Below are 16,914 nucleotides of genomic sequence, written 5' to 3' on the forward strand. Positions count from 1 at the left end.
CACTGCCATTGCTGTGCTCGGGAGTGCTGGGGCCGATGCCTGAGTGACACGGGGCCCCCGGGCTGGGCAGGCGCTGCCAGGAGGCTGTGGGTGCCAGCAGTGGCAGGGCTGTGGGAGCTGTGCAGGAGTGCTGCGTGGGAGCTCAGTCGCCATGGGGGTGAGCAGGTGACCTCGGCAGAGCCAGCAGCCAGGCTCTGCTTCTGTTGCTGGTCGGATCTGCTGGTGTTTCTTTAGTATGAAGCTGGGCCTAATGAAGTGGTTTTTTTGTCCTTTCTCCCGTTGTCCTGTGTCTCAGCTATGGCTTTGGAGGTTTTTTTCTGCAGCCTATATTTGCCGCTCCATCTTTTTAAATCATCCTCCAGCTTTTTTCCCACCTCCTGTCCTGTTTTCATTTAACAACTCTCCGTGCTGAGGGGAGGGTAACCGCCTCTGCTGATGAAGCAGAATGTCCTGGCACTGTGCAGTTAGAGGCATTTCCACATCCTCAGAGGGAAAAGGAAGCAGCTGCCATGGCACTGAGCATTCCCTGCTGCCATTGTAGAGAAATAAGCTGGCAGTTAATTCTGGAAGTGTTCCTTGGGTTTGTTGTTTGGGGAGGGTGTTGTGTGCTGTTCCCTCTCCCTGCTTTTGCATTCCACTCTCTAGAGCGCTGGACTCTAACAGATGGTGCTGTAGGAGGGGAAGAGGCCTAGTGTGGGGATTCCTGCGTGCAGGAGTGCAGCTCCCCCTCCCTAACTGGGATCTGCTGCAGGACTGCAAAGCTTGGTGCTGCTGAGAGAGGCAGTGAGCCCCCACTGCACTATTTGGGATGAAAAATGCCTCTTTTAGGGAGGGTGGGACTGGCTAAACGTGGTACTGGAGGCGCCGAGCTGCCCAGCCCATGCTGGTGCGGTCGTTGCTTTTCCTGCTGCCTTGGCCAAGTCTGGGGCCTTGGTGCAGGGCCCAGCTGGTGCCTCCTGCTCCGCTGCTGGCTGCCTGGGTGTCCCCAACCAGAGCTAAACTGCCAGCCCCTCCCTTGCAGGTGTCTTTATACAGACTTCACCTTTTGGGAGAGCCAGGATATAGTTTAAGTTGGTGCTGCTTTTGCTCCCTGCTGCCCTGAGAGTCCATTCCATCCTCTTTTTGTTTTAGTAACTAGCAAGACAGATCCAGAAACGGAGTGAGTTTGACACAAGAGCTTCTGTGACAGTAAGAGTGACACAGACCCCTTTGGAAAGGGTTGTTGTGCCTGCAACAGCCTGCAGCAATCCTTACAGCGTCACAGGGGTAAGAGCCTTGGCATCAGCCGTCCCTGACAGGCAGCTGGTGGAGTTGGGGTTTCATTCGCACTGGTAACTTGGCACAACTAAGGTGCTCATTGCTCACCTGGCTCTGCCTGTGGGGAGTCTGGCAGAGGGAATGTTTAAGAAACAAATGCTGTTACTTGAGGCAGACTCCCTGTCCTGCCTTCTCCCTGCCCAGCCTGTACAAGGGTGCAGTACAGATACTGTCCTTTAGGCAAAGCAGCAAGTGTGACTTAGATAGGACCTGGGTGGTAAAATCTGGTCTGTGGGTTCTTCTTGTGCACAGGCTGAGCTTCCTGCCAGCACTTCAGGGGTTTTACCAAATTTGTGCCTGTTTCTCCATTTCTCTGCTTGCTCTGGGCCTGTCCTTGCTCCTTTGCCCCTGCTCCTGCTCCCCCCTCTCTGGGCAGGGCCAGAGGGCAGCTCCACACACCCCTGCTTGGAGCAGCCCCGAGCCTGCTCCTGGCCCCGTTAAATAACCACAGTTCTACAGCTCTTGCCTATTTATACAATAAGCACTAAGGTTACACTTTATTTACAACTTCTGAAAAATGTACAGTTTCTTACATGGGTTACTTGTGCAAAGTTAAACTTCTCAACTAACAGACCAATGTGCACACAAAGGACACTGGAACAGTGGACAACACGATTGTAGGTCTCATCCCACGCTGCTGCTGAAAGTCCTGTATCCAAAGGTACAGACTGAGCCTTACCAAAAAAAAGTGCGTCTGGACTTACAAAGATTTGAGGGTTTGGTTTTTTTTTTCCAGAGTTGAAAAAATACTTTCATAAAACTGAAGGGCAATGAACTCAAGCATGCAGCAGTAGCTCACACAAACCCAAGAGCAGAACCTGCAGATGCAAGTGCCTGCCCCCTGCTTGATTCAAACTTTCCACAAAGCAAAGTTGGCTCCAAAAGACTTTCTCAGTGAAAGATAACTGGTGGGAGAATGACACTGAAGGAGAGTAACCAGCCATGTAACCCTTCAGGTTTTACCTCATCCTTAATGCAAAAGGTCTTTTGCTGGGAGCACCACAGCTCCACCTGGTTTTGTCCAGCAGTGCCTCAGTGACAGGTCTGTAGCCACCCACTGAAGCAGTGTCTGCAAGCATGTCCTTTAAAAGAAACTTAAAAAAAAGTGAGGGGTTGTTTCTCACCCTAAGCAAAGGCCAAAGTACCACAACTGCAGGGGTTTGTGTAGATCTGTACACAAGTCTTGCATGTCCAGTGCAGCAGTAACTTGCATTCCACAGTCACTAAGTATTTGAATTGGAATCAGTTGAAGAGTTGTTGGTTTAGTTTGTTTTCTTCCATGATTAAGGAGCTGATAAACCAACACAAAAAAGGGAAACGAGAGGCTATTTCTTCACTCGGTACAAAATGCAGTGGGGTCTAAACCAATAACAGAGGTACATGACCAGCCTGGACTCATCAGCACACTAGCTCATACCAGTTAAAAAATGTGTGTGTACAGAAACATCCCTTTTATCAAGCTACACATAAGCATCACTGTGTATAACACAATTACAATTAAAAGCTTAGTGTACACTACGGAAATGCACAATACTGCCCTAAGACTGGAGAGGGACCACAGGAAATGGATTCGGCATCAGTAACTCTTTTGCAAGTAACCCAAGTACAGAACACTTGACTTCAAAGTGGGCGCTTTCGGACGTCCAAGGAGAAGAAGCTTCAGCAAGGGAGGGTGGCAACAGCACAACAGCTATTCTGCTTTCAAAGGAAATGCTAGGAGGAAAAAGATGACTTGGACACTTTGTTTATTTTCCTCATCAACAGAGTGTTCATTTGCATCATCCTGGGTCAACAGTCACGCCAGCTCTGTTCTACTATTGCAGAAACCCGTTTTTCATATTCCCGCTTATTCTCTTGGTATAGCTGAGCTGCCTGGCTGTTTGCTGGGCTGTTGGGGTTCGGCTCATCCAATAGAGACTGCGCAAAGAGAAAGAGATGCTGAGGCACCTGGAAGCGTGGCGAGTTCTCCAACACAGTGCTTAAGCTCTCCCCACTAGCAGGGCTGCAGGAGTCAGGCCAGACCCCCGTGGGGGGCACGGCCGCGCTCCCCCTCAGGCCCACGCAACGAATGCAGCCAGGACAGGCCCTGCCAGCCACCACCCGCTGGCACCCGGGAAGCATTCACACCTCAGCAAATCCCAACACAGAGCACTTCCTGAGTTGGTTTTGTCAAAGCACCCTAATTGCATTCTGCCTATTTACCTGTATGGATGTTAAGATGGAGGAGACATCGTAAGTGGGGCTCCAACGATTCTGAAGGATATCCAGACATATACTACCATCTGCATAGACTAGAAAAGGTTCAAGAACAACAGCTTAAAACAGAAACTACTCAGTTTTTCCTCCTAGTACTGCCTGATCCTGAAATCCCCCATACTGACAAACACCACAGAGGCCAGGGGTATCTGACAGCCTGCAATCCAGCACACAGGCCTGCAGGGAGCCAGAGCTCAAGCTTGTCCAAGGGATTTAAATGCAGCCTCTGCTTACTCTCCAATATTGAGCTTCTCTCTGACACTGCAACTACCACTATAGAACAAATAAAAAACCACAAACAGATTTTAAGGCAAAAGAAAAAAAAAATAAGCTGCCCACAAGTGAACCAAAAAAAGGACATGAGCAAGAAGCCATTTACACTAAGATTTCCCCAGAAAGGATCTAAAACAATCAGTGTCGCGTCACCTCTCCCAGCAGCTTCAGAAGAAGCTTCCCTCAGTGCCCTTGACCCTCCCAGGCTCACTTGCTGCACTGGAAAGGTTCAGGTAGTTCTGCACAAGTCTAGGATTTGTTTGGAGGCAAGGAATACATCTCCAACCTTTAACTACCAAGGAAGGGGATACTGCTGTCACTGGCTACAGTTGGAAACTTAGCACTGCATTTCAAGGTGTGTCATTCTTACAGGCATTTTGGGGAAGTGGCAAAAGACGACTGCATTCAGCAGTGCCATTATGCTACATCAGCAGTACATACACACAGAAGCCCAAGGCACTGCTATTCCAGTACAAAAGACTCCTCTAAGGTTTAACAGAGGCAGTTGTGAGGAGTGTCCCATCAGCCCTAGGCTGCACCACCTGGGAGGGAAGAGGCTTCTCTTCTCACCCCTTTCACTTCAAGCCCACACACTGCTCATGTTCACCCTGACCAAACCAACAGGAGCTGTGCTACCTTAGTAGATAAGGGAAACTTTTATAACCAACAGACCTGTTTCTACAGCACTAGAGCAAGCTGTAACAGAAACAAAGCAAAGCATTGTCCAAGTACTTACCATTTGGATGAAACATCTTAGAGACAAATCTAACAGTAGGTGGCTTATTCGGATATTCTTCCGTGAATTCTATTGTAAGTTTGAAAGTTCCTGGAGTTGACAGAGAGATAACTTTTATTCAGAATGGATTTACACAGGGGATGGTTAAGTAGCATCCCTCCACAACCACAAACTAATGTCACTATGCTCATACATGCATGTGGATATGGAATTCTCCTCTCTTTGGAGTTAATCATTAACTCTGCAGCCCTAGTTCCAGTACGAGAGTTTCTCTTGGAACTTTTACTTCTAAAGCCACCAACCCAGCCAAAACATTTGTGTAAGGAAATCAATCTGCCCTTCCACGAAGCCTAACCCCAGTGCACCGTAAAACACCACAAGTGAGTGTGTAACCACCTCTGTGAGTGCCAGGCCCTGATTTAGTCAGCCCTAGAGACTGGAATACACCATCATGACAAGGACCTTCTGATTTATTTCCTGTTTTAATTTCAAGAAAATACTTAACAACTGTGAAGTAAGCAGCTCTCATTGCAGGAAAACAGTATGGAAAGCAGCATCTTTAAAATAAACATCTGCTTATTTACTTCCCACTAACCACTCCTCCTTTGAGAAAGGCTGAGTAAGCAGAAACAAAGCTGTAGTTAAGCCCCAACCCAAACACTCTAACAGCCAGGTATTGTAGCCCTTCTCCTCAGGCTAGGACAATCTGAGAATTAAGTTGTCTGTCAACTAAGCTGCATAAACACGGGACTAAGCTTTGCTACTCTACATACTCCACGTCAAAACATGGGAGCTCCTCTTTACCACGCTATCGCCTCTGACCAGCCAGTCCAGGAGGCACTTTATGAAGGTCTCATAAGGCCTCAGTGTGCATCAAGGAAGGTTTAGATTAGAGATGGGAAGAATTTTTCCCTGAGATGGCTGTTAGACACTGGCCCAGGCTGCCCAGGGAGGTGGAGTCTCCAAACCTTGCAACACCCTGTAGCTAAGTGGAAGGCTTGGCAGGGGGAGATCAGGGGTTGGACTCAATGATCTTCAAGGTCTTTTCCAACCAAAACTAGTCTATAATTCAAAGGTCCTGGGGTATGCCCAGAGAGGGGTATCTGAAGCACCACCATACAGGTATACAACTCTCCTGTAAACACTGTCAGGGCAGATCATTGCCTTTTTGGAAAAGGCATTCTTACACAGCAGGGATGGGGTTCCTCCCCCTCCAGCACTCATGCCCAAATTAAAACTCAAGGGCTCAGATAGAAAGCTCAGCCTTGCTTCCTATTGTGAGGGAGTTTTTCAGCACCAACATCATGAATGTGTTCCTTCATTTGACTGATAAGCATATGCCAACGGTTGGTAGTCAGAACACTGATTTTTCAACCCATTGTCCTTATTTTCAGATCAGCAAGGACCTGCAGTATTTCCCAGGGACGCCTTCCTTTATGAGATCAACTGCAACATCGGGTTGCAAGTAATGAAGGTCATTGCTCTGACGTTCCAGTTTGCATCTGAAGACACGGTACAGATGCTTCAGAGCTTTCTGTACAGCAGGGGGAAGTCTCAACATCCTAAAAATAAGGTTTTGCATGTTTGTTTATTAGCAGCCTAACAACATAAGAGCAGAGCCAAGAGCACACTATCCCAGTGTGAAACAAAAGGAACAAGAGGAGTAGAGTTAGTGTTAAATTCACAGAAGTCAGCAGTGGGATTTTCAAGCTTTACTCCAAAGGCTGAGAGCCAGACCTGAGGTCAGTTTGAAAAACAGCACTGGTGAGTTAGTAACAACTGGCAGCTGCAAACATGAGCTCAGGACCACCTTTCCTTCCCTACATGGGGACAATCCCAAGCAATAGTGGCCCTTTAGAATCAAAGGCTTAAAAGATTTGATTCTAAATCTTGACAGACTCCCATCAGTCCCTGCCCCAGTTCTGGTTCTCAGTAGCCTCCTTATGAGGCAGGAAAGCAGGAGCTGTCTTCTGCAGAAGAGTGACTAAGCAAGCAGTAGGCTGAGAACTGAGCACAAACCACAGAACAGCAGAGTTCAACAAGCATACTTGAGAAAGTGAATGTAGCTCACAACACTGACTGAAGTGGGAACAGAAGGGAGAGATAAGATGGCCAAAAAGCAGTAATGAAGGCAGCTGGGTCTTAGAATCCCTTTAAAGCTACTGAAAGGGAAGCTCCCTGTCCCACCAAGGAAGGGACAGCATTACTTTGAACATAAATCTGAGCAAGTGTTAAGACAGCTTCCAGCTGCAGTAGACTCCTACTTGAATTTCCAAGACAACATAGAGTGGAGACATCTCCTTGAAAGGGCTCCTCAGCACACAGCATCTCATAATTGAGCTTTAGTAAAGGAGAGCTCCAGATATTCATGCACCAAAGTTCCAGGGTCACTCACACTGAAGGCCCACCCAAGTCAAACAGGTATCGTAACACCCACTGCTGGGGATGAGGCCTTCAAGCCCAGTCTCTTCTGTCACTCATTTTAAAGCTTTCAGTGGGGATTCCTTGCAACCTACCCTAGACAGCCAATTTTAAAACAAAGTATCATATTTACTGTCATTATTCATTTTAGGATTATCACTGGATAATCCTAGGAGAACATTTTATTTCCTCTCTTGTACATACTTATCTCTTTGACCTGCTTCTGCTATCTTGGGATGCAAGGCTCCCAGAGGAGAGAGGACACTTCTCCATGACCTGGACCCTCACCCAGAGCAGCACCCATGTTCCTGCCAAGCTCTCCCTGCTGCCAGGAGCACAATCTCCCTCTGTTCCACTGGCCATAAAGCAAAGACAACCGCTTCCTCTCTCAGGTGAGGATAGGGAATCCATATCAGGGATTCTGCAAGCAAGGAACAAGCCATAGAGAAAGCAAGAGCCTTGCTTTCTGTTTCAAGCTTCCTCCACAATCTCTGCAAAGCAGGACATGACAATAGCTGTGTTACTTAACTCTCTCCAAGCCAGGAATCCTTATGCTAGCCACAGGATCATTGCCCACCTCCAGAGAAACATGTCTGAAGGGCTGGGAGAGCCTGGCTTTCCATCACTGTGTCAGCACTACCACTTCAGATGCCACACACAGAGATTCTTAGAAATAGGGTGAAAGGCAGGATAAATATCCCAAGGGTCCTACTGCAGACACTGCAATCCAATCCTCTCAAACCAGAAGATGGAAGTTATGCTGCTGATCTAAATTAGTAGTTGCTCCTAGGCCGAGTCAGCCTGCGCAGCGAGTTGTGAAAACACCCTCTGAAGGCTGGGGGTGGAGGGAGGGTTGTTAGCTGCATCCTGCTGCACAGCAAGTAAACAAATGTGTTTCAACTTCAGGTTTGCAGTTCAGACAAAGCTAAGAGACCTCATAAGTTGAGACTGGAGAAAGGCTTCATCAGAATGAGGATAAAGAAATGTAATTCTCACAGAACTGTTAAATATCTAGATCAACAACCACCAAAAAAATCAATTCACAGGCTGCTTTCCCAAGAACTCGGGTATCTGGACTCTGACAGTATCACCAGGAACTGACAGAGCCTAAAACCAAAAAGGCCTGCTGAAGAACACTGCCCTGCAAAGGTTTCATGAGAAAGATCACAGAGCTCCAGCATACCTTTGACTCATAAGGGCCTTCACAGTTACAGAACAAGCCCCAGCACCTCAAGACTGTTAAATGAAAACTCTCTTATTCTTCCCTCCATTCAGCTGAACTGTGCTACTCAAGAGAAGAGCACAGCCAAGGCACCAACGTGCCCCTATCTCTAGGCACCACTTAGTATTTTATTATCTAGCACAATGTAAGATATGTCTCAGAGAAAAGGAGATAAGCGTATCCTGGGACACAAGACAGATCTGTTTTCCTGAGCACACAGTGTGAGCACACACACACACTCTGCTAAGAAGACAGCAATCCATCACACCCTGAGATTACAGTATTAGAGGGACTAAAGCAGTAGGACAGCAGCAGCAGACCTGAGCATCTGTTTGAACTTCCAACTGCTGTGAGTGCAACCTGTCCCAAGTATTTGAGATAAACACACAACCCTGCCCCAGTGGAAAGCACAAAGGAAATCAGTATGTCAGGGCTCTCAAAAGTAGTCTCCAACCAAATGGAAACACATGAATCTTCCCCCCCCTTGCAGCATCTGTTAACCCCACACTGAGCTGGAGGAGCCTGAACACAGAAACAATCTGCATTTTAGCACACTGCAAGCAGACAGCTTTCTGCTCCAAACAGTGAATCACTCTGTTAGTGGCAGTGCACCAAGAAGCAAAGCAGCTCCTGCAACCCTCACAGAAGTCTAAAGGAGCCTTCTTAAGGTTTACAATATGAGGTAACAGAAGACATTTAGTCTCTGTTCTACTATGTGACGTTCTGGAATATCCATGTTCTAAACATTAGACTTCTGAAGCAGCTACTACAACAAGGCTCACAACTAATCACACAGATTTTTAAAAGTAACTGGAGTCTCTGGAGTTTTCTTAGGCCTGAAATGTTTTACATCTTCAAAATCTTCACAGAAAAAAAGAAAGATATCTGCAATTACAGGCCTGCCCACAGGTGCTACCCCCGAGGATAAACAGAGACAAAAAGAGTTAGCCAAGAACAACATAAGGGTTAAGGAATTCTTCCTATGCTTTTGTCATGAGTCATCCAGATCTAGGATTAATTATAGCTTGCACTGAAAGCATCTTTAAAAAACATACATCCCTGATTTCAGTTAGACAGTATTTCACGTCTAACAAGTTTTCACAAAGATGTTCAAGTATTCATAAAGGATCAGTAAAGCTAAAAAAGACAGCAAGGCTAGACTGAAGCTACTAGGACCCAAGTATGTTACAAGGACCTATTTAGTTAGTGTTTAAGAGTTCAAACCAAACCCTGAATGATACTGACTGAAGCAGAGTGAAGTAGATGCCAAGGAAAATAAAAAACCAACAAACAGAAATCAGTTGTGAACTTCCTCAAACATTCAGCCCATTTCCTACTTGAAATGACTCACCTGGGGACTTGCTCTCAAAACACTTCGATTCAGAAAAGCCAGAACTCCAGCCAAGTGACAACAGTTCTACACCAGCTTTTTGACAGTTCTCCAAAGGTAAGTACCCACAAAAAACATGACTCAGGGTTGAACAGAGAAGTTTAGAGAGCCTTAAAACTGTAGGTCAAATCAGGCTCAGAGCAGTCAGATTTAGCAGTTACAAACAGGCCTCTACAAGCTAATCTGCATGATTTTGGACGTCAACCAAGCAATGCATGTCCGTAACATTTTCCTGGAGCGGGATTAAAAACCCAACACAGAGTGTATGACAGAGTGCGGCCCAGGCCCGTGTGGCCAGGTGAATGTGCACACACGTGTCCCTTCTCTCCCCAGGCCCACACCTGTTGCCAAGCTCTCGGCAGGGACTCGCCGAGGCGCTATCAAACTGCAGCAGTTTACCCCCGGGAAGCCAAACACCAGGCCGGACGCAGCCGCACTTACCGTCCTCGAAAGGGGTCCCCTCGGGCCTAGAGGAAGGAAGAAGCAGAGCACAGCGTTACCCCAAGGGGCAGCCCAGCCCCGACCGCTGTCCCCGCCGCCCCCGGCCCCCCAGCACGACTCACCCGAAGATGACGGCGTTCCACACCATGATGTTGTTCTCGGAGGGGGCCCCGCTCACCCCGGCCGGGGGATCCTCCTGCAGCCTGCGGGCAACAGCGAGGGCTGAGGCGCCGGCGCCCCCCTCCCCGCAGCCCCGGCGCCAGCCGCTGCGCACTCGGCGTAACCCAGGCAGGAAGCTGCCCGCCCTGCGCAAACGGCGCAGCCCAAAGGCAGCGCGCGCCGGCGGCCGCTACGCAATCGGCGGAGCGCGCCCTACCCGGCCGCCATGTTGCGCTGCCCCCCTCCTCTCCGTTCGCGGCCGGGCCCGGCGCCCTCCTCCCTCCCGCCCGCCCTCTCCTTTCCCCGCAGCCGGCGGCCTCCGTACCTCTTGAAATCCCGCATGAGGCGCCTACGGGCCGGAGTGGACATGGCGGGCCGAGGGTTATAGATCACTCATACACTGCCGGCAGGAGCGCGGGGGCGGCCGGAGGCGGCAGCGAGCTGCGACCGAGGCAACGGCGGCGCCGACCGACAGGGGCGAGTGCGGCCTCTACCACTCCGCCGGACGCGGGGGGGGCCCTCGGCTACACCGACTCCTGCGCCGGCTGCCGGGCGATCCCGGGATGTACCAACGGCGCGGGGAGAGGGGGCGGAGCCGGATGTCGCTGAGTCCCCAGCCCAGCCTCTACCACGGCGGCGCGGGGGCGGGGGGCGGGGCCTAAGGTGAGGGTGGGCGGGGGACAACGACGTCATTGAATGGGCGGGGGCAGTGACGTCGCGGGGTGGGCGGGGCCGCGGGTTCGCGGCCCGGTGATGGAAGGTCCGTGGCAGTAGCGGGTTCGCGGCCCGGTGATGGAAGGTCCGTGGCGGCGGCGGGTTCGCGCCCCGGTAATGGAAGGTCCGTGGCGGGTTCGCGGCCCGGTAATGGAAGGTCCGTGGCGGGTTCGCGGCCCGGTAATGGAAGGTCCGTGGCGGGTTCGCGGCCCGGTGATGGCCGCGCGGCGCTCGGTGGCGGCTGGAGCCCCTTTGCTTCTTCACGGGGGCCGCGGTTTAACTGCAGACAGCAGCTCAGCCCCGCCGGCCGCCCGCTCCCCTCCACCGATGGGGGAGAGAATGGGAAGGGTAAAAAATGTGTGAAATGATGTGAAAGTTCATGTGCTGAGATACAGTTTAACGGGGAAAGCAAAAGCCGTTCGCACAAGCAAAGCAGAACAAGGGATTCATTCCCCGCTTGCCATGGGCAGGTGTTCAGCCATCCCCAGGACAGCAGGGCTCCAGCACGGGGAACAGGGACTGGGGAAGCCAAACGCCATCACTCTGAACATCCTTCCTCCTCCTTCCCCAGCTTTATATGCTGGGTGTGACCTGCGGGGTCTGGGGTGTCCCTGGGGTCAGTTGGGGTTGTCTGTCCCAGCTGTGTCCCCTCCCAACTGCTTGTGCTCCTCAGTCTCCTCACTGGTGGGATGGGTGAGGAGCAGAAAAGGCCTGGACTCTGTGTGAGCCCTGCTCAGCGGCAGCACAAACATCCCTGTCTGACAGCACTGCTTCCAGCACAAATCCAAACCACAGCCCCAGTCTGTGAAGAAAAACAACTCTATCCCAGCCAAAGCCAGGACCTGCAGCGCTGCTTCCACACAGAGCTTCTGCCAAGGGAAAAGAATCTATTTTCTACTCTTCTTATAGTAGCTTTTGGGAGCAAAGAATTTCTGCTGCTGCCTGGAGCAGAGTGGATGGGCTCTGTTTGTCCGGATTATCCTCACTTATAACTCCATGTCATAAACCCACACAGGGAGGGAGGCAGACCAACCGCCTTCCACGGCAGGTGAGGCAAAATAAAGATACGGCTTTTGTCCCACTCGTGACCTTTCCTGCTCTTACCCCGTATGAAACAGATGAGCCCGTGGTGCTTGTCAGGAGTTTGCTCAATGCCCGCTGTCGGCAGGCGTTGGACGGGGACACGGTGCCAGCGCCTGCAGCAGCTCGGTGACACCCGCCCGGCGCGTTTGCTGTGGGAAATGGTGTCAGGCCTCAGTCTCGCCCTTGTAATTTACATCCACCGCGCAGTCACGGCCTCACAGAACGGCCGGGGCAGGAACCGACCTCTAGAGACCGCCCGGCGGAGCGCCCGGCAACAGCCGCCGCTCCTCGCCCAGCCCCGCGCGGGGCCGTCGCTCAGTGGGCGGGGCCGGGCCTGCGGAGGCCGGGCCTGCGGGAGGCGGCGGGGCCGGGCCTGCGGAGGCCGGGCCTGCGGGAGGCGGCGGGCCGGGCCTGCGGGGGTTGGACCTGCGGGAGGCGGCGGGGCCGGGCCTGCGGAGGCCGGGCGTGCGCCTGAGGGGTTGGGTCTGAGGGAGGCCGCGCCTGCGGAAGGCCGCGCCGCCATGCCGAAGGTGGTGTCCCGCTCCGTCGTGTGCTCCGACACCCGCGACCGGGAGGAGTACGACGATGGGGAGAAGCCGCTTCACGTGTACTACTGCCTGTGCGGGCAGATGGTGCTGGTGCTGGGTGAGTGCGGGCGGGGGGCTGGGAAGGGTGTCCGTGTGCCCGGAGCGGAGCGCGGCGCGGCGGGTGTGCGCCCGCTGCAGCCCGGCCCTGCCGCTGCCCCGCAGACTGCCAGCTGGAGAAGCTGCCGATGCGGCCGCGGGACCGCGCCCGGGTGATGGACGCCGCCAAGCACGCCCACAAGTTCTGCAACGCCGAGGAGGAGGAGTGCGTGTTCCTGCGCAGGTGGGCCCCGGCCAGCCCCGGCCTCCGCCGCCCTGCTCTGCCCCGCGGCCGGGCCCCGCTGCCCGCCTGCGCCTCTCACTCCCGTCCTCTCTCCCCACAGGCCGGAAGGCATAGAGCGGCAGTTCAGGAAGAAGTGTGGCAAGTGAGTGGCCGTGTCGGCTCTGCGGTGCCTGTTGGAGTGTGCTGGTGAGGTAACTGTAGGAATGGACAACCCGGGTTTCTGTTTCCAGGTGTGGCCTGCTGCTGTTTTATCAACACCAACAGAAAAACGCTCCCGTGACGTTCATTGTTGATGGTGCTGTGGTCAAATTTGGCCAAGGTTTTGGAAAAACAAACATATATACTCAGAAACAAGAACCTCCCAAAAAGGTAATCGGCTTTGGGGAGGTAAAAAGGTAAAAAAAGGGGGGCCTCTAAACAATAACTCAGTGTGGTGTCTGCTGCCTGTCTGCCTAAAGCTTTCCTTTACACAAGTCACTGCAGCTTAGAGTCCTAGCACTAAAGGAAAGCAAAAGAAACTTGGAAATCTAGACCATGTCTGATGTTCAGGCTCAGTTACCACAAAGTTTCCCGTGTAAGTAGGTCAGGTTGATAGTCTGCACAGTGCTGCTCAGAATCTGGCTCAGTCTTGTTTCTGATAGTCACAGCTCTAAAGCCCAGAAATCACTAGGGATAATTCCCACAGAGTTCAGGTCATCTTGGCTTGTATGAGAAGCCTTGAAAGGTTTGGAGGGGGAAGTTATCTTGAGTGGCATGGCTGGTGCCAAGGCTTGACAAAGGACTCTGCTTCTCACCCAGGTGATGATGACCAAACGGACCAAAGACATGGGCAAGTTCAGTTCTGTCACAGTCTCCACGATTGATGAAGAGGAAGAGGAGATTGAAGCAGTGAGTTTTGTCTGCCCTCAGTGGCAGCCACACCTGATCTGGGCAGCTGTCTCAGCCGCTGCTGGGAGCCAGTGATCCTCTCGCCATGGGGATGAGGTCTTGTTTCTTGGGGGTTTGCTATTGCAAAGTGACACTGTGTGTGTTTCAGAGGGAGATTGCAGACTCCTATGCACAGAATGCAAAGGTGATAGAGAAACAGCTGGAACGCAAAGGCATGAGCAAAAGAAGGCTGCAGGAGTTGGTGAGTGTTGTCTTTGGTGTTGAATGTGAATCTCTGAGATCTGTTGGCTTTGTACACAAAGGTTATGGTGTGGTTCCAGATTACCAAGTGTAGAGAAGTCCTGGTACAGTCACAGGTAACTTGTAGCTTTGTGAGGATGTCTTTTCCTTTATAGGTTTTACAGAGATGTTCTTCTCATCTTCCTGGAGTTTAAATGATAGCTCTAACTGAAGAGCAGCCAGCAGAGCTTTTGCAGGGAGACTTTCTGTGACCCGTTGGACAAGGATCAAGGGAAGGAGGAACCAGGCCATGGCTTTGCTAACCAGAGCACCCCTAATGCTGTGCTCTCAAGCCTGCTGGGCAGAGCAGATCTTTGCCATGAGGTGTCAGGGCAAGCAAAGGCCCTTGAGGATGCACCAGCTCAGCTGCTACCGGAAGGGTCATTTGAAGCTGAGCTGATCTCACCTGTTGTGACAGGAGAGTAGTAGGTGGGGAGGGGAAAAGGTGCAGCTTCCACCTGAGGATAGAAAGTATGAGATTGTTTCCTGTGCACTATGTCTTGGGTTTTTTATGATTTCGAAGGTGGTCCTTGTTTTGTACCTCAGGGGAGCAGCTTGCAGTGGTCAGACAAGAAAACTGAACCTCATTGGACACTGAAGGGAAATGTATCCAAACCTTACTTCATTCTGTCTTAATTTTCTTAATCAGGCTGAGTTGGAAGCCAAGAAAGCCAAGATGAAAGGAACCTTGATTGACAACCAGTTCAAATGAAACTCTGTGCATCTGCTGAGTATTGGGAGACAGGAGGCAGCTACCAGGAGCCATCATAGAGCTGTCAGCAAAGCAGAAGTAACAGATAATGTTCAAGGGCAAGGGGCTGCAGCTAGCTTGGAAGACAAGTGCCTCTGTCAAAAGGGATCCTCTGGTAGCAAATGTAGTAACTCCCACCAGCACTGGAGGCTTTGCTGAACCTGCAGTTCTCTACAGACCCGGTGCAACACACAAGCTGTTCCAGCCAGCAGGTCTGCTCTTGGGAGCATCACCCAGGGAAGATGAGGTCAGGGGCCTTTTACATACCTGCCTTTTTATTTTGGTAGTTGTCAAGTTTAGTAGTTTTCCATAAATGTATTATAACAATAAATCAACTGTACAACAAAGAAGTGGTTACAAAAGTGAGCTCTGTGCCTGGTGTTCATTTGTTGTTTTCAGTGGGTCCAAAACATGCAGCAGCCTGAGGGATGTGCCATTCCAACACAGCCTGGAATGACTGGGCTGCCAGGCTGGGGCTGCTGCCCCTCACCCTGACCAGCAGACAGGCTGCCAGCACTCGAGTGCTCCTGTAGAACAGCAGCAAGCCACAGTTGTACAGAATTTCACTTGGTGCCAGCCCTGCACACCAGGCCCAGTGCAGAATGTCTAAGGACTTACAGGTGCCTCAGCTCATCTCCTTTGTAGCACAACAGCTTGGCTCAGCACCTCTGGCACCCACCACTCTAGCAAGGAAGAAACAATGCACTTACCTTCCTGTGCTAACAGCCCTGCAGAGGAAAAAGGAGGAAAAGGTGCTCCTCACTCAGCAACCAGCAGCATTTCTGAACAGCCCTTGAAACCCAGGGTAGCTCAGCAGCAGGAGGCAATAAGAGCCAAGAGCCCTTAATTAATTAGGCTGCACTTGTGCAGCAGGAGAGGGCTCTCCAGTAAGGCTGCCCCAAGGCCCAGCCTGTTGCCAGGCTGCTTCCCCCTAACACCTCACCCACCTCTGTGGCATTGCTCCATTTCTCATGGGGAAGCTTTCAGCCCATTTTGTTGCCACAGCAGGCACTGGGGGATCTCAAGGAGCCCAAGAGCAGCTGGAAAGCACCAGCAAAGGCTGTTGGCTCAACAATGTGGCATGAGAACCTCTGCTGTGAGGAACACACAGAGCCAGGCAGAGGGACCTGAGCATGCCCATGCAGTCTGTGGTGGGATGGTGCTGTGCTCTCAGGCCCAGCTGCCCTGCTTTGGTTTCAGCAATAAAAACAGCTACTGCCCTTTGTAAGACAAGGGCTCATTTATCTGCCTCAGACAGTGGTTGAGATTGGTTTCGGTGATTGAGATGAACTGCTCTGAGCAGCCTTGGGCAGCCAGAAAGGACCAAAGGTGTGGAGGCAGTGAGGACTCACTGCTCTGAAGGGGAGAGGACCAGGGGAGCATCCATTCACCACCCCAGCTCCCCAGGCAGAAAGCAGACAGCCTCACTGGGGCGGCTCACAGACCCACGGCAGGGTCTGGCTAAAGGCCAAGCCACACACATCGCTCAGTCTTGTGGTGTCTTCCCCAAATTGTCTCAGCAGGGTGAAGAAACCTCAGCCCCAGAAGTGGGGACAAGCTTAACTTCCCAGGGGTACAGGATGAGCCTGGGGATGCAGCCCCCTGCCTGGCAAGCACAGCCCTGGCACAGGAGCTGCCACACACCTTGTGTGAGGGCAAGGGCAGGGCAGCCAGCAGCTCCACAGGACAGCCAGGTACCTGCACTGGTGCTCTCTGGATGGGTTTTAACAGGCCTGAGTAGCAGCTTCGTTTCTAAGCCAGAGTGTATGAGCAATGCCAGCTCTGCTCCTCCAACAAGCAGCAAACTTCCCTTAGACACTTGTGCAGCCTCCCAGGCACTCAGCACTGTGGGGAGTGTGCTTTGCAGCCTGTGCTTTGCAGCTTTACACACTGGGCACTTCCCAAGCAAGTTTTCCTCAGCTCCAGGGACAAGAGCGGCCAGAGGCGGGATTGGTGGTGCATCAGCTCTGGTTAGCTGATCTCAGAGATCAGCTGTGTGAGTCCATCAGAGCTGCTTATACCCAACCCAGCCTGGCCTCCACCTGGGAAGAATCACTGCACAGCTTTCCTCGGCAGCCTGCACTGTGTTCACCTGCAGAGGCCACAGGCAGCAGAAT

The 16,914-nt window shown here is 51.8% G+C and overlaps 2 protein-coding genes across 2 annotated transcripts; one reads left to right on the plus strand and one right to left on the minus strand.

Moving 5' to 3' along the window:
- Positions 1-1,786: 1,786 nt before the first annotated feature.
- UBE2A (ubiquitin conjugating enzyme E2 A) lies at positions 1,787-10,879 on the minus strand. The gene is made up of 6 exons (XM_062006938.1): positions 10,541-10,879; positions 10,179-10,259; positions 10,057-10,082; positions 4,583-4,672; positions 3,520-3,608; positions 1,787-3,234 (listed from the first exon to the last, which is right to left on the minus strand). The coding sequence occupies exons 1-6, from the start codon at positions 10,582-10,584 to the stop codon at positions 3,106-3,108; spliced, it is 459 nt and encodes a 152-aa protein (XP_061862922.1). The 5' UTR covers positions 10,585-10,879; the 3' UTR covers positions 1,787-3,105.
- Positions 10,880-12,449: 1,570 nt separating this feature from the next.
- Positions 12,450-15,163, plus strand: STEEP1 (STING1 ER exit protein 1). The gene is made up of 7 exons (XM_062006649.1): positions 12,450-12,657; positions 12,762-12,879; positions 12,980-13,021; positions 13,110-13,248; positions 13,678-13,767; positions 13,916-14,008; positions 14,696-15,163. The coding sequence occupies exons 1-7, from the start codon at positions 12,534-12,536 to the stop codon at positions 14,756-14,758; spliced, it is 669 nt and encodes a 222-aa protein (XP_061862633.1). The 5' UTR covers positions 12,450-12,533; the 3' UTR covers positions 14,759-15,163.
- Positions 15,164-16,914: the final 1,751 nt, after the last annotated feature.

Source organism: Colius striatus, chromosome 13 (assembly GCF_028858725.1).
Source record: "Colius striatus isolate bColStr4 chromosome 13, bColStr4.1.hap1, whole genome shotgun sequence".
Lineage (NCBI taxonomy): Eukaryota > Metazoa > Chordata > Aves > Coliiformes > Coliidae > Colius > Colius striatus.